The 21,334-nt window shown below is 52.5% G+C and overlaps 1 protein-coding gene across 2 annotated transcripts in view; it reads right to left on the reverse strand.

The window, feature by feature from the left end:
* Window positions 1–21,334, reverse strand: part of WSCD2 (WSC domain containing 2) — a 77,474-nt gene that overhangs the window by 10,536 nt on the left and 45,604 nt on the right. For both annotated transcript variants that reach the window (XM_080650534.1, XM_080650535.1), the window contains exons 2-8: window positions 18,296–19,232; window positions 14,387–14,501; window positions 13,782–13,966; window positions 8,012–8,133; window positions 6,549–6,723; window positions 4,550–4,714; window positions 3,438–3,638 (exon numbers count right to left, since the gene is read on the reverse strand). In XM_080650534.1, coding sequence (XP_080506660.1) covers window positions 3,438–3,638; window positions 4,550–4,714; window positions 6,549–6,723; window positions 8,012–8,133; window positions 13,782–13,966; window positions 14,387–14,501; window positions 18,296–18,683 — 1,351 coding nt within the window. In that variant the 5' untranslated portion in view covers window positions 18,684–19,232. The remainder of the gene's footprint in view (window positions 1–3,437; window positions 3,639–4,549; window positions 4,715–6,548; window positions 6,724–8,011; window positions 8,134–13,781; window positions 13,967–14,386; window positions 14,502–18,295; window positions 19,233–21,334) is intronic.

The raw sequence follows: 21,334 nt of genomic DNA on the forward strand, positions 1-21,334 counted from the left end.
ATGTCCTTGAGTCTCAGTTTACCCATCTGCGAAATGGTGACTGTGCAGATGAAACGGAGTGAGATTTACCAAGGCCCTGGCGCAGGGCCTGGGATACAGGAGAGAAAGGCTGGCCCCCAGCATCTCTGAGGTGCCTCCCAGGCCCCATCCTTTAGGTCAGAGCTTCCCCCCAAGACCTCATTTGATATCCAGGCAATCTCGGCAGCAGCTGTATCCGCCCCATGGCACAGGTCCCTCACTTGAAGCTACTTCGTTGGAAAGGAGAAGAATAAAAATAATAATAAAAAAAAGCCTTGATTAGCTCAGGGTTTCCAGGAACGGATTGCTGCCTTCACACTGGGTAACAAAGGCTCACTGAGCCACGGACCACTGGTCACGGGGGCTGGCTGCGCCGGAACTTCCGTGCACGTGGGTCTGGCCACCCCGCTCCACTTTCCTGTCGATGGGAGGAACCGGGGTCTGATTAATAGCTTCACTGGACTCAGCTCCCCACGGAATCATTAAGCACAGTCCCTGTTTCATTAAGCAGACTCAGGACAATTCACCTTGCGTAATCATAGCACATAAAACTTTGCTTTGGACCCACTCCAGGGACATCGTAAAATTAATGTTATGGAACCAACGGGGGTGGGGGGGTTGGGGGTGGCATTACAAGAGCTATAACCCGGAGGGGGACACAGGACGGGTGGGGTGGACACGCTCAACGCTCAACAGCCGGGTGACCTCTGCTCTGAGGGAGGTGACCCTCACACTCGAGGCTGAGGGTGGCATCCTAAAGCAGAGACTCTCAAACTTTCAAGTGCACTGAAGCTTCTCATTAAAATGCTGATTTGGATCCAGTAAGACTTGGCGGGGGAGAGGGGTTGAGATTTGCTTTTCTAAACCCTCCCCCCCCCCCCCCCCCCCCCCCCCCGCTGCAGTGAAGTCAATGCCACTGGCCCAGAAACACCTGGGAGGGGGCGCTAAAACACAGGTGGTGGCCCGGCCTCCCCAGAGTTCTGACTCAGCAGGTCAGGGGCAGAACCTGCGGTTCTAACGGACTCCCAAGTGATACTCTCATTGCTGGTGCTAGGCCCTAATGTGAGGGTCTCAAAAACACAAATGAGAGAGAGGGTGGGTGGGGGCTGTAGGGCTTGGTTCTTTGGGGAAGGCTCTGGGCCAGAGCTCTGGAGGACCTGGGTCAGGCTTGGGAGGGGAAGACGCCCCCCCCAATTCCAGACTCATATGGGGACCCCAGAACCCCAACATGAGATGTGCTCAGCCGGTCCTGACCATTCCTTCTCTTTCTTTTTAAAGCTCCCAGTTGTCCTGAATGAGGAAAAGAGGCAAGACGACCCCTTTAACATGGTCTCAATGGAGACAACGGGCTATGCCAGGAGAGGAGACGCTCTGGGCGCCAGGTCAGCAATGCCCCAGGCAAGAAAGAGCCTGGTAGCTGATGCCTACACCAGCTACACCAGGCCCTCGGCCACGTGACTTCCTCCCTTCCTGCGATGGTGTCTCACCTGTGAAATGAAGGTTAGGATGCTTATGGCTGCCTTTCTTACCTCCTCAGCGATCAGATGGTTTAAATGAGATAATGAAGGCTAAGTGCCTGCTCCCCCATGAGCTTCTCAAGCCGGTCCCCCCTTTTCACTTGGGGTGGCAGGACCTTGGCAGGCCCCCACCTCTCTCTGGGCCTCAGTTTCCCCATTAATAAACAGAGGATGAGTCAGGGTTCTCAGTCCCGCCTGAACACTGGAAGCGGCCGGGAGCTTTACAAAGGCGGATGCCGGGGTTGCAATGCAGTCACGGTCCCGGGCGCAGCCTGAGCACAGATTTTCCCACAGTCCTCTGGGGATTCTGATGTGCAGCCGGGCTGAGGACCACTGGGTTCAGTGCTCTCTCAGGTCCTCTCCAGCTCGGCAAGCAGAGGGTCTGTTCCCGGGACCGGCTCCTGCCATTGGCATCTGCAGACTTTCCCGCCTGGCCCGGACCGGTCCTCCCTTTCAATTGTTCTACAAAGAAATAATTCAGAGGCCTCTTTGCTCCTGGGAACAATAGAACAAATGTCACCACCTGCCCAAGTTTTCATCCCCTCGCTGAGAGGGGAAGCAAGGCGGAGAGAGGGACAGATGGGGAACCCAGGGCATGTTGGTCAGGCCGGAGGGTTTTCATCAATGACATCAACATTGAGGGTGTGACTGGTGGATCGCCAAGTCCACTACATCCTGCCAGGCTCCAGTCCTCTCAGGAGGGACCAGAGCTTTAGAGCAGCTGGGAGCCGGGGGAGGGCTGGGAGGAGCAGGAAGCATCCCCCTGACTTCGGGCTGGAACAGCCTCGTTCCTGGATGAATTTTGGGGTGGTCGGGGGGGAGCTTGCATTTACAGGGGCTCTAAACTGGGTGAGTCCTATCCACGGACATTTCATTGAATCCACCACCGTGGATTAGCACAGTGGTTAAGAGCAAGGGCCCTGGAGGAAGATGCGTTGGGATCCAAACCCCAGCTCCTGGGACTTCCTGAAAAGGCTCCTTGGCCTCCCTGAACTTAGCTTGTCCCTTTGTAAAATGGATTAATTGTGGGAGAATCGATGTGGTTCTCTTTACCACCATGGAGCTATGGGTGGTAACTGATAGGGGCGTTTGAGACCCAGTAGGGTTAAGAGTACTCAAGATGGCAGGCATTGGGTCAGACTTCAACGTTCTCACCACGACCCTGGGCTGCCACCCACCCGGCACTGAGACATCCATCCACGCGGCAGCCACCTACTCATAACGGCAGAGTTGAATCTCAAACCCAGGTCACCTTAATGGAGTTCGGTGGTCAGGGGCCAACACTGCCACTTTCCAGCTGTGTGCCCTGGGGGCCAGACACTTAACCTCTCTGAGCCTCCCGACCCAGAGTTGTTGGGCTTGGTCATCAAAGTGACCCCTTAGGTCCTCATAGGTCACGTGACCTCAGGGCCACTTAGCCGTTGACCTTGGTCTGGATTTGGGTCTCCTGACTCTTGAACCTCCTCCTCCTCCTCCAATCCATCAAATCACATCAACCTGAGGGTCTCCATCTCCATAATGCATGATGGATCACATCTACTGAGTGGCTGACAGGGTTAAACTTTTAGAGCCACCCTCATGTTACAGATGGGATGATCTAAATTCAGGGAGGTGGGGAAGCTTATCCAGGAAGTGATGGAGCTGGGATTAGAACCCAGAGGTGTCTTGCTCCACAACCATGTCCTTAACCACTGGAGCATCCCAGCCTAACTCCCAGGGGGTTGATATTCACGGATGCATGGGATGTGGGAAGAGCACTAGAAGCTGAGGGACTGCAGTCTCACATGCATGCCCTCAAGGAGGCGCTCCTGGACTCCTCGCAGGAGACAGCACTGGCCCAGTGCACTGCCCGCTGCACCCCAAGACCCCTCTCCTCCGCACCTCTCCTTTCCCCAGTAATACCTTTGCCCTTCCAATGCGCATGCGCAGCGAAGCCGATGTGGCCGCCGTACTTGCGGTTGAACTCCGCCATGAGGGCCTTGTAGGGGTTACGGATGAGCAGGATGGCGGCATCGAAGGCCTCGATCTCCTTCTGGCCGCTCTCGTGTGTCTTGATGCAGATGGTCCTCCCGCTGCGCCAGTGGTCCCGCTCACCTTTAAACCCTTCCCACGGGGAGCGGGGGTGGGGGGAGGAGGACATGTGGCAGGTGAGCGGGGAGGCAAGAAGAAACCCACCCCGCCCCCTGCTGGGCCTTTTCGGGAGTCTCACACATTCACTTGTGAAGGCCTTCATTTCATTCTCTTACGTATCTATTGAGCACCTACTATGTGCGAGGCACTGGGATGGGAACTAGGGATAAAATGATTTGCAAGGTCTCTGGCTGACTTAGGTATCCTTCTCCTTTATGTCCCTCTACCCAGGGCACTCCTTGTTCATGGCCCTCATGATTATTCATGCATTCATGTCACTATTAATACTAACAATTGTTGGCATTTATTGAATGTCTACCATGGGCCCAGTGCCGTGTGTGACAAGTGATTTATATATTCTGGGGGGTGTGCGCAGAAGGTCTGTACCTGGCAAGTAGGCCATTCCCCCTTCTACACCCTCAACAGGCAACACTACTAGATTAAGGCACTTTGTTCCTGAAGGAGAACAGAAGCTCAGAATCCTTCTCAACACATCGTTCTAAAGCAGGGATTCACTGGAACTGACCCATGAGATGAAACCATTCTGGATCCATGAACCAAATGATCCTCAAGGACCCTTCTACAATTTGTGACATTCAGGATTCCCTGAAATAGCAGTAGGTAATCAATGTCCCCAAAGTGAACATAGCTCTTGGAGCTCTGTGCATAGCTCAGAATTGCTGGTCAGTAAATGTGTTGAGGTACCTGCACACATTAGGTGTTTAAGGAATGTCTGCAGTGATCTAAGCAAAGGGAAGGTACCAAGCACATAGTAGGTCCCAATAAACATGCTCGGCTGAGCTGAGTAGCACAGAGTAGGTGCTCAGGAAGGGTAGTCCCATGGTCTCCCAGTGTGTCCTTTTGAGCCCAGGCAGCCTCCTCACCTTTGTTGTAGAGAGAACCATCGAAGTAGTAGCTGCCGGTGTAGAAGCCGGTGGCCAGCTCGATGAGGTGGCGAGCCCATGTGTTGCCGGCACCTGGGAAGCTGGCCAGAGCGATGAGCTGCTTGGACTTGGCTGGAAGGAACCTTCTGTCCATGCAGCGGTTGTCTGCAAAGAGCAGGGGATGAGCAGGGGAAGCCTGGGTGTGAGTCCCACCCCTGCCACGTCCTAGCCATTCGACCCAGTGTACATGATGGAACCTCTTCTGGGCCTCAGTTTCCCCATCTGTAAAATGGGGAAAATGGTTCCTCCCTCACAGGGTTGATGTGAGGATTAAAGGACAATGTATGAAAAGGGATTAGCACATAGTAGGGATTCAATAAGTCAGGAGAATGAGTCTTCTCCACTGCCTCAGTTTCCCCCTGCCACCATAAGTCGCCTCCTCCTACCCCCACCCTCTCCTCCAGATTAACCCCCTCAGATGGTGTCATCTACGTGAGATCCAGTCCAAGTTTCCTAACTTGGCCCCTGCATCCTCCAAGGCTCATCCCATTCACCTGCTTCCCCTCCTACTTCCCACCTGCCAGTCCCTTGGTGTCCCTTCATGTCCTCATCTGTGCTCTGCGCCTTCCTGACTCAGCACCCTCAGGCACGCTGTTCCCTCCGCCTTCACTGTCTCCTCCCCGCCCTTGCCAGGTAGACCGAATCTTATCCTTCCACTCTCTGCTGACCCGGCCCCTCCTTCCTTCCTGACTCCTGGGCTATCTAGCGTTAGAGTACTGTGTCCACCTCCCTCGTGTAGCTTATCACAACTGTCATTCAGAAAGTATTTGTTTAGTGAGAAACCCTGCCTGTACTGTTCTTCGATGACCCCTCCAGTGCTTCCCATATTATCTGGCATATAGCAGTGATAATAAATGTTTCTTGGATGGATGGATGGATGGATGGATGGATAGATGAATGGCCAGATGGATGGATAAGTAGATGGGTGGGTGAATGGGTGGTTAGATGGATGATGGATAGGTGTGTGGGTAGATGAATGGGCAGATGGCAGATGGATGGGTGGATAGATGGATGCAATGGTGAGTGGATGGATGGATGGGTGACAAGAACATCGAGATTGTAGGGCTATTGTAAGGATTAAATCAAACAATGCATGTAATACATTAAAATGCTAAAGCGCTCAAAGGCACAGTAATTAATTTTCTCTAGCCCTCAACTTCCACACCTGTAAAATGGGTTGGGACAGGTGAGCACTATTCTGATATTCTCGATTCTCTGACTTTACAGAGACCCCGGGATGCCACGACTCTCAGAGCCCATGGCAAGTGTGCGCCACAGCCTCCCGGTGCAGACCCTCCCAGAGCTAAGAAGGCACAGGGGTGATTTCTTCTGGTCCCTACAGATGGAAGGGAAGCTGAGGGAAAGCCCAGAAAGGGGAAGTGAGTTGCCCAGGATCACGCAGTGGGTCTGTGTTGGAGACCCAGGTCTCCCCCTCCCAGCCCGGATGCCTTCCCACTCAATGCCACAGTCTCCATTTCAAGAAAAAAGCTACCAACAAGGTTTGCAGTATGAAGGATAGAGTTGAGCAGGGGTCCTCAAACAACGGCCCGCGGGCCACATGCGGCCCGCCAAGGACATTTATCTGGCCCGCCGGGTGCCGCTGCCTGTCCTACTTAGCAGCCGACTCGTCCCCGGCCCACAGTGCGCATAGGAATTTGTTCATAGTTTTTTTTTTAAACTATAGTCCGGCCCTCCAACGGTCTGAGGGACAGTGAACTGGCCCCCTGTTTAAAAAGTTTGAGGACCCCTGGAGTTGAGGGTCCCTCTGTGGCCCATCCAGGATCTCTAAGCCTGGCCAAGGTCACCAGCCCTGCCCTCCGCCCTCCGCCTCCGCCCTCTGGCCTGCACAGTATGGGCTGCGTGAAGTGGACTGTCCAGGCACCTCTGGGAGGGAGGTCCTGGGAGAACACCCAGGGTCGCTGGGGGAGGCCTGGCTTACCCTGCACCTGTGTCTGGTACACGATGAAGTAACTGGGGGTCCCGCAGCTCTCAAACTCCTCCGCGCTGCACTTCTGGGCACACAGCTGTTCGTCTTCTCTCTCGTGCAGGGGGAAGCGCGTGGTGGGGAAGCCACAGTGGCACGCGGTGCCGGCAAGGGCCGCCAGCGGGTACTCCTGGGGAGGGAGAGGGAGAGGACGAGGAAGAACTCTGCTAAACCCCTGGACATGGAGCAGCCCGAGTCTTCCTGTCTCCATCCCTCTCCCCAACTGAGGATCCCGAAACGTCGTGAGTGAACCCCACTTTTACAACGTGGCCCCATCTGTGTACCTCCTGCACTATGGTATTCTTCCAGCTTTACTGAGGTATAACTGACAAACAAAAACAGTATGTCTTTAAGGTGATGTCTCGATACATGTATATGTGGTGAATTAAGCTAATTAACATACCCGTCACTTTAATGGTGACCATTTTCTTAAGTTGTTTCCCTGTCATTTATTTATTTGTCTCCTTTCAGTCCACTCACTTTTTGGGACTTAAATTTCCAAGGAAACTTTGTACCACTTCGAGGGCTTCCATGGTTTCTATACTATAAATGCAAACACGATGGACACACAAAAGTGTAATTAAGTTCTCACTAAGACCTTCTGCCTGCCAAGACTGAGCCCTGTGTCGGCTCCATTTTTCCTGCAAAAGGGAGATCAGTTGAGGGTAGAGAGTGTTTAAGACACTTCAGCGCTGAGATGAGCTTTCTCCTGGAGGAACTGGAAAGAAAACTGAGAAATAAATGCCTTTCTCACGGTGTGCAACCTGCCACGGTCCATGTCCCTGGTCTGACGGTGAGACAAAACCATGTCCCTGGTCTGACGGTGAGACAAAAACAGTGCCTCGGGGAAAGCTGCCTGGATCCATGCTTTCACGCCAAGGAGGATCCTGGGACCTGCGTGTACCAGTCTTCGTTGGGAGAGCGGCTCCTAATTGCTTTGTTTGTTCTATGAGACAGCGAAGTGGGAGCAGGATGACCTGAGATTCGGAGGGCAGGGGACTGACTGTCCTTTGTCCAATCTACTTCTACTCCAGCCCTACAGCCCAGTTTCCCCCGGAAGCTGGTCCAGGAATAATCCGGTAACGAACCAAGGTCGCTCCTACAAGGCTGGGTCCAGTGAGTTCTACCAGGGTAGGTTTGGTCTCTCTTAGCAGTGATGGGAACTCACTCCATCCCAAGGTGGGACGATCCCTGCCTGTACCTGGCAGTCTTCCGAAAGCCGTGCTTTTAGGCTCAGTTCACTCCTGAGTATTCCTCACTATCGCGAGAGAAACTGACCCTGTGTCACCCCTACCTCGGGGGGACAGATGACACGGGCACACCCTCTCCCACGTCACGGATCACAGGATCCCTCTCCAGCCTAGCATCCTGTTCCTCCAGCCGTTCCACACCGCCCCTCCCTGGGCTCCCCGTCTCACCTTCTCTGTGCAGAGGTCCACGCACTTGTCCACGGACATGTTTGGCATGGCGGCCGTCACGGGCAGGGCCAGGGAGAGGTTGCTGGGCCTGCGGAAGCAGCCTCGGAAGACCGCGCTTCCATCTGCAGAGCCGGAGGGAAAAGGGTCGTCAGATCTAGGCTGGGAGAACCACCTTCTGACAGAAGCACTTTTAAATGAGAGCCCAGGGAAGGCAAGAGTCTTGCCCGAGATCACACAGTGAAGCAAAAATGGAGACTAACGAGCTAGATAGCTCAATGCTCTCCTCCGCCCTGGCATCTGTCAGCAATCCAGGTCACGGAGATGTTCTTGGGGGGCCACCTCATCCCCGGTTCTTTGTCAGCATGCCTATGTCTCGCTTCCTCATTTTCAACCACGGCAACTCCCCGTTCAGGAAGATGAGAGATGCCAGGGAGGGTTGACAGGACCTCATCAGGAGAGGGCTAAGGAGGGAGGGCAGCAAAGGGCTCAGGTTTGTCCTGCCTCTCCTCATAGCACCAGGGCAGCCCTCTCCTCCCATCATCTGGGGATTTAGGGGGAAAACCCACCCAGTGCTGAGCACCTGCAGGCCTCAAGGGACTGATATGTGGGAGAGACTCCCTTTAAAATAACCCCATTTGGAAAGATCCCAATTAGTTGAGTGTGAGGAGACTTCCTTCCAAGGAGTGGGTGAGCCTCACCTAATCAGCTGAAGGCCTTAAGAGCAAAACAGGTTTCTCAGAGAAGGAATTCTGCCTGGAGACGGCAGCATTAGCTCCTGCCTGCACTGCCAGCCTGCTGGTCTGCCCTGCAGCTTTCGGACTTGCCAGCTTCCTTAAATAAACATAAACACCTCTACCACCTATCCCTCTGTCCGTCCGTGTGTCTTTCCACCTACCTAACCTCCTCCTGGTTCTGTTTCCCAGGAGAGCTCTTGACTGATAAGAAGTAGGATTCTAGGCAATTTTTATTCCCATCTTTTTGTAAAACTTAATCTATTTTTTCTACAGTGAGTATGTATATTTTAATATAATAAAGACAAACTAAAAAAAAAAAAAAAGTGGCCCCAATCAAATTTATTGAAAAGTTCATGAGGCCCATTTAAAACTGGGCTCGGTTGTTTTCAGAAATCTGAGCTGCACATACCTTTCCAGAAGCACAGCTTTCGCATAAAACAAGGGGCGCTGTTGGTGCAGGGTGAGAGTCATTAGTGCCAAGGATGTTACACACACTGTATCTGAATGAATCCTCAATGCAACCTGTGAGGTAGGGGACACTAGAGAGACCCTGAGATGTGACAAGACTCAATCACTTTCCCAAGTCCCACAGCGAGTGAGGAACAGAGCTGGGCTTTGACCCCAATCTTGTCTGACATCACATCCTAGTTTTCCACATCTCTGCTGTTCTGCGGGAGGCCTGCCGCTTCTCATGTGGTGGAGCTCCAGGGATCCCGTGCTGGCCCCGTGCATCTCCCAGAAACCCTCTCAGGCCCCACCACAGGGGCCCGAGGATCACAAGGGCCCGTGCCCCAGATTCCGACAGAGTCAGCTCCTCACTGCCAGGCTAGCTGAGACGGTGCGTGACCTCCGCGGCTTGGGGTTTTTATGAGCGAGAGGCGGGCAGAGCAACTGTTCAGCAGCTCTCTTTGCTGGGGGCAGACGAAGAACAGCCCGGAACCAGCTGCAAGTGCCTCTGAAGTCCCGTTATCTCTTTGTTCTGGGGCTTCACAAAAAATGAAGTAAATGTCGTCAGGCGTTGGCTTAAAGGCGGGCGTGGAAGAGTTCTCCTTGGTTTGAAAGAGGCTCCCCCCCCACCCCCCCCCCCCCCCCCGGTAATTAGGCCAAGCTCTACTGCATTAAAGATGCAGGCGAGGAAGAAAGGCACGAGCTGGGAGCCGTTAACAGCTCCCTATAATCAGAGAGAGATGGAGTCACACAAAGAGCCTAACTATCTGAGAAGAATTCAAACCAGCCATTTCTGGGCACCCCTGCAGGCTGGTGCAAATTCAAATAATCTGAACTGGGTGGTGCTCAGAGTAGATTGGGGAGTTTTCATTTTAAGAAGTTTGGGGGGGGGGGCGGTGTCTACAAATACTGCATAACAGGCACTGTGCTAGATGCTTTCTCCATTTTATCTCACTGAGGGGGTCACAGCAATCTTTAAAGGTTGGAATTGCCCCCATTTTACAGATGAGGCAGTTGAGGCTCAAAGAGAATGCATGGCTTGGCCAAGGTCAACAGAGCAAATAAGTGAGAGAGCTGGCATAGAAACAATGTCCGCCTGACTTCAAAACCTGCGTCGCTCCCACAGCCTTCTGGTATTGTGTGGAGGGGAGAACAGCTAAGCAATTCTCCCCCCTCATGAGGGAGAAGGAGAAAAAACTTCTAGTTACCATCTCCTTGATTCTGCACTGCATAATACATGAAGGCCTGCATAAAATTCAGGACTCCCAGACATACATCAAGGGCAAGGAGAGGCCTGCAGGCCGGGTAAAGAAGGAGCTAGGGTTGGTCTATCCATCAAAAGGGGACTTTTTCGGCGATCATCTGAGGCTCCCCTCAGCAGAAGTGGTCAGAATGGAGTATCAGTGAGCATAAATCACCAGCAGTGAACAAAATTTCCCTTCTAACTTTGGAAGACGGGAAAAAAAAAAAAAAAAAAAAAAAAAAAAAGCACCAGAACTAACAATGGCACACAAAATCTACCATGTGAATTGTGAACCATTAAGTCAAGGATCTGTTTTGTTCAGCACCATGGACAGCCACCCACGAGCCTGACATATAGATGTTGCAATACAAATCTTGCAAGAATCTTCCAGGCGAATTATATTTCCTGTAACACCCAATAAAGCCCCGATGTTTTCAAATCACGGCAGGTCGCTGCCCCTGGAGCAGAGCTACCCTCGCCGACACATTTAGCAAACTGCTGTGAAAAGTGTAATCCAACCACGAAGGAAGTCCATTTCTCGGTTCTTTTGTAACAACGGGGAAGGGTCTGTGAGAGTCTGTGTCAAGGCAGAATAGCAGGATGCCTGCAGACACTTGCTCTGCCAACCTTTTCATTCGCTTGCTACCATGGGAGCCTTCCAGCACCTCCCTACGGAAGGTGGATGTCCCCCACCCGCCCCAGCGGTGCCTGGAAGATAACAAACCCCCTTTGAGTCCGCACAGTCTTCAAGAGTTCTGTGCCACTGCTCAGGGAAACGCAATCACGACACAGTGCTGATACCAACGGATGATGCTACAAATGGGATCTGGTGTCCGTCCTCCCTGCCTCCTGGAGGCAGCAGGTCATTTCTGTGACTGACAAAATACGAGCGAGTGTCATACGCTGGTGACCCGGAGTCTCCCGTTCTCCAGGCTTTGTTCACTCTATTCCCTTTGCCTAGATTTCTCTGCCACTTCTTGGCAACGTGTCTTGAGTCTGGATATCCATGCAAAACCCTATGTATCTTTCAAGGCCCTAATCAAACAGCCCTCCTCTGGGAGCCTTCCCCAAGGAGGCTCAATTGAGCCACTTCTGCTCTCTGGGCCTCAGTTTCCAAAACTGTAAAATGGGACATCAGAAAGGAAGGTGCTTCCAACATGGCACTCAACACCTGGACTTTGCTGAGCCTGGACGTTTGCTCGTGGCTAGAACACAAGGCTCTCTCTTTCACCTAGAAATCTCCTTTGAAGAAGATTCAGCTCCAGTGTTGCTCCCTTGGCTCCTGCAGACAGAGTCCCCACAACCCCTTGCACACACCCCTCCCCAGTGGTCTTGGGCCTGTCTCTCCACTAGACACCTTAGGGGCTGCTCACAAGCAACCATCCAGCCCTCCTACTGTTACAAGGGCAAAACATACCCTTGTTTAGTGGCCTTCATGTGTTGAGACTTATAGTTCAGCTTATTAAAAAAGTCCCAGATGATCAGTGAGCCTGTTATTATAACAGGTGATCTCAGAAATGTGTGTGTGTGTGTGTGTGTGTGTGAGAGAGAGAGACAGAGAGACAGAGAGAGAGAGAGAGAGAGAGAGAGAGAGAGAGAGAGAGAATGTCCAATCTGAACATTAACCAAAAGGACGTCTGGCCAATATCTGGCTAATGACACTCACAGCCCCATCCTTGTTATCTGGCTCATCCCATCCACTGGGTTGTTTTAGTGGCAGCATCTTTTCCCTCTAAATACCCATGTACCCATGACACTAAGGCCATCTCTTCAGATGGTCAAAGCCACCATCAAAACAACATAAATATTGGCACAGGGGTTCAGTGATGGGGATGATAAATCTACCATCAAATTAAAACCTCATTACACGAATGGCCAAACACAGGAACTGGCTGTGTGAACATTCTCCAGCCTGGATTTTTCCTACGCCACCTGCACCCTCTGCCAGCCAGGCCTTCAGACCCACAGGGAGGCGGGTGGGGCATCCATTGGCAGAAATCGGCCCCTTTGCAAACTGGCAGCAGTCTCACTCGACCCTACTGCAGAGCAAAGCTTGAACGGGGCTTCAAAAATATGGTGTTTGTGAAACAGAATACATTCTCGAGCAAACCATGGATGAATTTTTATAAACAATGGCATTCGCGTGGAAGAGACTTCTCTGTGCGTGCAGACAGGCGTGAAGTTTTGTGTGGGCAAGACTGCATTCCAGGCAGGCCTTATCGGCTCCACCGGGGCCTAAGGCCTTATTACTTATTAAAGTGTGGTCCCTGGACCAGCAGCCTGGCATCACTTGGGAGCTCCTTAAAAATGCAGTATCCCACCCGGACCTGCTGAATCAGAATGTGCATTTTAACAAGATCCCCATAGGGGTCACCTGCACGGTCAAGTTTGGGCAGCGCTGGCCCCAGGGTAAATAGGACCATCCTCCGCCCTCCATCTTTTGTCAAGGCCATTAGCTCTTTTTACAGTCTGAAGGGCACCTTTAATTAGACTGCGTGGCCTTGGGCAGGTTTACTTAAATTCATTAAACCTTGCTTTCCTCACTGTAAAATTCTCAACCGGAAAGGTTGTAGGGAAGGTAAATGAGATGGGTTCTGCCGTGGGCTTAGCACGGTGCATGAAACACAGCAGATTTTGACATTCAGATATTAATTGCTATTAAACATCCACAGAGGGGACAGTGGGATGGTGTCCACAGCAGAGGCCCAGCTCCTGTCCTCTCCTATTCATCCCCCTTCCTCCCTCAGGTTGGAAACAGAACTTTTGCAACAAGACTGAAGCACTGACAAGCGAGGAATGAACTCTCTCCACTGGAGCGTTAAAGACATAGGCTCTGGAGTTGGTTTAAATTCTCTGCTGTTTATGTGACATTGAACCTCAGTTTCCTCATCTGTAAAATGGGAGTAGGTGACTCATAGGGCCTATTTGAAGCATGAGAATTAGATGTACTATTCCATATAAGGAACTTAGAAGAGGGTGCATTGTTTGCCATTGTCATTGTCATCATCGTTAGAGACAATCTGCTTTCAGAAACTCAGGAAGGACAGGCTCAGTTCAGACTCTAGCTCAGTTGGAGGAGGAATATGGGGGCAAGTGGTCCAGCAGGCAACTCAGGGTGGGAGAGAAGCAGGGGGTGGAAACATGCCAAGCAGCTGGAGCAAAGGGCTCTGCACGTGGTGGGTGGGAGGTGAGCCTGGGCAGGACCGTGGCAGCCGTGGAGGGCAGCCGATGGCATGGGAGTGATGAGAGCCATGGAAGGTGTGGGACGTGCAGGTAGGTAGGCAAGGGCCAGAGCCCGCTGGCCAAGGAAGGAGCCGCAGAGAGGGGCAGGGGCCAACTCACGTACACCTGCGGGCCGACTCCTGGGCCAGCTGCAGCCGGTAGACGGAGAGGCGGTTGGCGCCGCCGCACAGGCTGCCCCGCTCGCCCTTGCACTCCATGTCGCACTCGGCCTCGCTCACGTTGGCCGCCTGGATCTTGTGGCCGCAGTAGCACTCGGCGCCGAACTCCAGCCCGGCATACAGGTAACCCCTGGGGAAGGCTGCGGTCAGGCCAGGGCAGCTGCCGCCATGGAGACCCCGGGGACAGGGAGACTCACCCCGTGAGGAGACCTGGGGATGGGAGGGCTCTGGGGGCCAGGACCCCTAGGGACCACCATCTGCCTTCATCCTTTCCTGATGTCTTATACCCCCATTCACGTATACACATAGACATACCATGGCCATATTGACTGTCACCTGTATACACCTTCAGCACAAAGCATGCTTTACACACACACACACACACACACACACACACATGGACTTATGCATCCACAGCCTTACAAGACCCTTTCTTTGTGGCCACGTGCTCACCCTCCATCACATGCTCCCATGAAAAAGAACACCACAGGCAGGAACCTGAGAAGGAAGGGGTCTGGAATGAATGGAGCTTGGGACGTCGGGGCCTTACCGTTCTGCACAGTTGTCCTGGCAACGGAAGACGGTCATCTTTTTGTAGTCGAAAAAGGACACGCCTCGCAGGGCCCGACTCTGGGTGTCGTCCAGGTAGCAGCCGATGTACTTGGCTTTGGGGAGAGGAGAAAAGTCAGACGGGGCTGGGGTCGAGGCTGAAAGGGTGACAGGAGTAAGCAGGTGCCTTGGTTGTGTGGCCTTACGGACTTTTTGGTACCCATTCCTGCCTCTGAGCAGAAAAGCAGGCAGGAGAGACTGACAGCCATGGGCATTGGTAGAACGTGGTCCCTAAGGGCAGTGGCGTCCAAGGGGTAAGGCTGCGGGCCCTGGAGGCCAGCAGAGCAGAGGAGGGGCCTCCTCTGTGGCCAGGGTTAAAGTCAACCCTGAGCTCCACTGGTGATGAGTGGGCGCGTGGGGATCCAAGCCAAGGCCACTCCGTAGCACCAAGCAATGAGACCCACACTGAGGCAGCTCTGAAGAGCCTGACCCTCGACAGCATGTTATCATTTCTACAAGAGGCCGTAAGGTATTTTCCTTAGAATGAACACGGGGCTCAAGGTCAAGGCCTTCCTCTCACTTTGGTCACCTTCTAGCCCTGGCCTGGGGGGGTTGGGCCAGTTAACCCCTCTTAGCCTAGTTTTCTTCATAGTGGGGATGAAAATACCAACCCAGCGAGGTTAAACGGGGACGACTTGTGTCGATGTTTCTACCATCGTGTCTTGCACACAGCAGGCCGAAGTTAAGGGGAGGGGATGAGACACTGGCCAGTCGCAGTGCTGCGGGCATTCTTTACAGTTTGCCTCCACAGTGGGCCACGGAGAACGCTTCCATCCAAAGGAAAATTTTAAGTTATGTCCAACGACCATCTACTTCATTTTCAAAAAGGTAGTAAATGCCTCCCTGTGCTTCCTGGTAAATAGCCAATTCTCACCTACAAAGATCACACCATTTATAAAGTCCTTTCCCAGATGTTCTGACGATGATTACTATTAATTTGGACATAGAATTTGCCAGGCGCTTTACATGTTGAATTTTCACAATGTTCCTACGAGGTAAGTACTAATATCCCCATTCTATACAGAAGAGGAAACCCAGAGAGGTTAAGTCACTTGCCCAAGGAACCACAGCTTGCGCATCTGAAGCCAGGATTGGACCCCTACATTCTGGCCCATGTTCTGAACTACCGCTTGCTGCTTCTTAACTCTGGGGAGCTTTGCGATGACCCACGTGAAGAGGGAAGCGCTGGCATGCTCACATGCTTTTCTTTTCTTTTCTTTTTTTTTAATGTTTTTATTGATTTTAGAGAGACAGAGAGATAGAAACGTCAACATAAGTGCAACATCGATGAGCTTGCCTCCTGCATACCTCCCACTGGGGATCAAGCCCACAACCCGGGCATGTGCCCTGACGAGGAATCGAACTGGGGACCTCTTGGTACAGCGGATGCCGCCCAACCAACTGAGCCACACTGGCCGGGGCCCTCACACTCTTCTTAGATGACTGAACAGAGGCCCAGAAAGGTGAAATGGCCTGCCTGAACCCTGCGGCTAACTGGGGTCAGAACAAAGGTTCCATGGGATCCCAAAGCAGTGCTCTTTCCTCCATTCCACTTGGAAGGAAGTCGCTGGAAGTTGGACTAAGGATCCAGCCAGCCCTGGAATTACACGGCCCTCATAGGCATGACTGAGGCCAACACCATATGCCGCTTGATCACTCTCCCTGGCTGGCTGCTGTCTAAACTGTAGGCTTCTCACCCCCTCACTCCTGGTGCAGAGCAGGGTCTAGCAGAGGGAGCCGGCTCATTGCATCGTGACCCTCAATACCACTCTGCTAAGTGCAGGATTTGTCAGCCCCGCAGGAGATGCGCCTCGACCTCCATCACCTTGAATTTCTTGTGAGAGACAGAGGTGATCTGGTCGACTAAGAACAGTTCACCTTTTAAAAGAAACATCGCCTTCCCAGGGCGGGCATATCACACCGTGACAGCTCTAGGGGAGCCCACGTCTCGTCACTGTGCTTGTTCAACAACGTATGTCCCTCCTGCCATGGATGGGATCATGCCCTGGGACCACGGGGAGACACTGACCTTGGCAGGGCCCATCGTCTCTCCCACCAGCCAGTGATGGATTGCTCTGGGGAAGGGCACATGACCCATTCGTTGGATTCTTATAAATTAAAGCTGGGGCGGGGAGGGGGAGAGATCTGTTTCCCTTGGGATATGACGTTGGCATTCTCTAAGGCCAGAGCTACCAACAGTCACAATTCCTGGTACCAAAGTCCCTCTGTGTAGAAGAACCAAGCTCAGGCAGACATAGCAGAGAAGAGAGTGAGAAATCATTCATTTAAGAATCCAGTCCCTTCCATAGTTGGGGACAAGTCCCAGTACATTTTTCTCTTTAGTTTAAGCTGATTCAAGACTTCGAGATGGGTTTTTGCCCCTTGACTGATATGCTGATTCTCAAGCTAAGTGGCATGGGTCTGTGCAGCTGTGAGGGTCTAGACCACATCCATGCCCGGCCTGCGTACTCCTTTTGTTCCATGCACCACACCAAGTCCCAGATTGACAGAAGGGCATCTCCATCCTCACCAGGGAGCCCTTCATGGAGGGAGAATGGGAAGGGTGGTCCCTTGGGAGAAGAGCTGGGATTCAACTGTAGGTCATGTGCCCCCAAACCTGGGCTTTTAAATGCTGCTGCACCCCCTCCCTCGCCCTCCTCTGGGCCAGGCATCAGGATGAGATGGCCCATGTAAAGACTTGTTGCATGGCTGGCTGCATGGCTCAGTGGTTAAGCATTGACCTATGAACCAAGAGGTCACAATTTGATACCCAGTCAGGGCACATGCCCAGGTTGTGGGCTCAATCCCCAGTGTGGGGCATGCAGGAGGTAGACGATCAATGATTCTCTCTCATCAACGATGTTACTATCTCTCTCTCCCTTTCCCTTCCTCTCTGAAATCAATAGAACTATATTTAAAAAAAGAGACTTGTTGCACGGACAGATGATGCTCTGTTCCCTCATCTGTCAATAGGAGGGATAAAAAGACACACGGCCCACGGGCATATTACACACCGTGACCTGCCGAGGGGCTGAGCTCTCCTGGCCAGGATATGGATATGGAGGTGGTTTCCTCCCGTCCTGGGCCAGGGCTGGGGACGCCTCCCCCACCAACACTTCAGTGCAGGCTGTGACAAACACAATGTGGTCCCTGTCCCTGAGCTCTCCCTCCCGCCCAGCTCACCAGTGTGGGTGCCTCCAACCCACTGCAGCCACTTTCCCAGAGCCCTGTGCAGGCGGCAGAATCCCTCAGACAAGAAGGGAGGCCAGGGGTCTAAGACAGACCGTGTCACAGGCCACTTGAGGGTGGATGAATGGCTAAGGCCACATGATCTATCAGCTCGTCTCCACCACCGCGGTGCACATATCGCTGAGATGGCAAAGCCGCCCCAGCTGGGCTATTTGTCTCAAGCCCAGAGACCAGCGAGGGCTGAGCTTGGGAACATGCCCTCCCTGTGGTGTTTTTTTTTTGCTTTCCTTTTGTTTTTTGCTTCAGTTAATCTTCTTCTCCAAGAAATGTTGCTCTCTTCAATAAGGTGATTTGTTAAAAGGGGAGCTAACCATGACTAATTTGGATTCCTTTTATTCACTGTCTGGGTAGATTCACAAAGGGGAGGCAGTAGCGCATATGAGAAGGACGGTTTTGAGGTTAACCGGATCTGGGTTCAGATCCTGACACAGCAGTGGCCTTGTGCTAGTTATTACCCAAGCTCCCAGAGATACTGTTCTCCTGCCTGAAAAGTGGGGATAAAAACAGAGGTGTTGTGTCCCCCCTAAAATCCGTATGTTGAAGTCCTAACCTCCCTCCAGCATCACAGACTCCTCCATGCCCAGGTGCTCGCCACTCTTACCTCGTTCCTCCTCCTTCTCCCGGACAGCCCTACCCTTGAGGGCTCGGCTCCAGGCTCCACCTCCGTAGTCGCCCAGCTTGGCTCTCTCATTCCCATCTTTGCCCTTGAACCAGGGTCCGTGTCCGTATCTGCGGGCGAGGCTCAAGGTTTCCCCCGCGTCCCTGAAGCCTCTGCCCAGATGCCAGTCTTCCAGGAAGGGCAGCTCGGCGCCCTCGGCCGGGGCCCCGGCGGCCGGGCTGGCCTGGTTCTGGGAGACAGCGGGCTGGCCCACGAAGCCAGCGTGAAGGAAGACGAGGCTCCCGGCCGTCAGGTAGAGCACCAGGAAGGTAAAGAAACGCACAGGTTTTCGGCGGAAGTACCGCTGGAACTTGAACCAGAGCTTGGCCATAGCGGGATCATTCCGGACTGGCTGGCCGGGGCTTGGCTAGAGGGGCCACAGGGCAGGGATGGAGGGGGCTTCCTTTCCCAAGCTCCCCTTAAGGGTGGAACCCCTGGGAGCCTCCCGTCTTATTCCTTCTGCGAAGGCATCTGCCAGGACCAGAGCTGGAGGGTGTCTGGCACGTGGCTGAGGCCAAGAGAACGGAATCCAGAGCTCGCCAGCCCGCCCGAGGCCAAGGTGAGCGTCTCTGGGCCACAAAAGGAGTTTTGAGGCTCAGGACACCCAGGAGTTGGTCCCATTTTCCTACATCTTGTTCTTGGCCTCAGAGAGCCCCAAAGAACTTTGAGAGGAGCAGGTGGAGGAGGATCCTCAGGTCGCCAGCAGCCACAGTGCCCTCCTCGCCTTTCTCAGCTGCTCAGGCCGGTTGGGGCTGGATTATTTCACTGCGGCCGTTTCCGGCTTCTTTCCCAGCTGGGGGCCACGCTCTGTGTGTCCACTCGTGGAAACAGAAGCTGGCGGGCTTCCATCCGGTCAAGCGTCAGGGCTCAGGGCTGCCACCTGCCACACAGCACAGACACAGGCATGAGAAGCTTCCACACAGAGGCCAGAGCTCGAAGGCTCTCGAACATTTTCCGTCATCGAGCGGTTGCCTCTGGATCGGTTGCCTCCTGTGTGCACCCCGACCAGGGAATAGCAACCTTTCAGTGCACGGGATGACGCTCAACCAACTGAGCCACACCAGCCAGAGCTGTTTTTGTTGTTTTTTTTTTTTTAAATAAACGTTTAGTGAGCAGCTGCTATAGGTAGCAGACACTGTCCTGGGTGCTGGAGATAAAGCTGTGAATGAGAAAGACAAAGTCCCTATCCTCACAGGGCTCACGTTCTAGTGAGAGAGATCAAGTCCATGGTCCCTCTCCGTTATCCAAGGAAGAAAAGGGGAAAAAAGGGTTTATTTAGCAACATATTCATTCACTAAGATTTACCCTGCTTTGTGCCAAGCCCTCTGCGTATGTTATCTCATTTAGTCTTCCCCATGGTCCTGTGGGAAGTCATTATTTCCCCATTTTACATATGAGGAAACTGAGGCCACAGAAATGGTGAGTGGTGGCACTGGGATTTGAACTCGGGATTGTCCAAATGGAAAACTACAGCTCTTAACCGCTGCCTGCCTTTTTGACTGTGTCCTTTCCCGACGTGGTCTGGATGCCACTTGGGAATTGGGAGACAGTCCCTGAAGCAGCAGCCCATCTGCACTGCCTCCTAGTGACCAGCAGGGGCTCACCCTTGGGACAGGGTCCCTCAGAGCGTGGTCTGAGAAGCATTGGATTCAGAGTCACCTAGAAGCCTGGTTAAAGATGCCTGACTTCTCCAACCAGGAGAAGGGAAAACCTACAGGTGTAACGAGATGCCCTCAGGTGATGGTGATGAGCACAAAGGTTTTGAGAACCACTGCTTTAAGAGTAAACCTTCAGGATCATCACCAGGAGAAAAATAGAACGTAAATTAGAAAAGAGAAAGAAAACTCCGTTTGGCTGGTGTTGTTTCACATTAACACCAGCAGGGGGCCTCACCACAATCTTGGTCCAAGCATGGATTCAACTGTCAGCCACTGGGCCATCTGAATGGTAACAGCCCCTCCTAATCCAGACAGTAGCACGGGAATTTAATTAACTGTGGTTCAAGGTAGAGACGGCCAATCCCCCATATGCCTTTCCATTCACCCAGGAACTAAGTACTGAGCACCTACTATGCACCAGTTACTGTTCTGATCAGTGAACAGAACAGCCCCCAATCCATGCTCCTGTGGGATCAAACTATCTGCTTACCCATAGATCCATCCATCGCTCCATCATCCTTAAATCCATCCGTCAGTCCACCTACCCATCTATCCATCAAGTCACAATCTATCCACCCATCCATCATCCATCCCTTAATCCAGCCATCAATCTACCTACCCCTCCATCCACCATTAATCCATCCATCCACCCATCTGAACTGTAACAGCACATTCATCCATCTAACTCTCCACCTATCCACTCAGCTACCCATTCTTCCATTCATTTAAAAACATGTTTCTTGCCTATCTGTGTGTGCTTGGGATGCCGAAATAAATAATTCAAAGTCCCTGCTTTCAGATAATTCTGAGCCTCCCCCGGGAGGCAGCAATTTCGATAATCACTACACTAAATCACTGTACAGATAGACAGTGATAAATCCTGTAGTAGATGTAAGTATAAGATATAGAACAGCAATTAATATGAATAACTCATGTTTGTTGAGCACTTACTGTGTGCCAGATATTGCTCTAAACACACAATACTCTGATTTAATCCTCATAACAATTCTCTGAGGGAGATCTGTATTGATTTTACAGAGGAGAGAAATGAGGCTCAGAGAGGTTAAGTAACTTGCCCAGGGCCACACAGTTAGTAAGCGGCAGCTGGGGTGTGAACCCAGGGCCAGTGGATTTCACAGGCTGTGTTCCTAACCTTGTGTCTAGACTGGTCTTGTATCCCTTTGAGAATCTGATGAAAATCACACACATACGCACAGAAAAGAACGCTTGTACATAAGCCCTCGGATTTGGGTTTACAGTGTTAGGGGGTTTGGGGACCAGGGGGTGAGAAGTCCTTGGAATGTGGGAGCCCAGAAAAGTAAGG

This window comes from Plecotus auritus (genome assembly GCF_963455305.1).
Source record: "Plecotus auritus genome assembly, chromosome: 13".
Lineage (NCBI taxonomy): Eukaryota > Metazoa > Chordata > Mammalia > Chiroptera > Vespertilionidae > Plecotus > Plecotus auritus.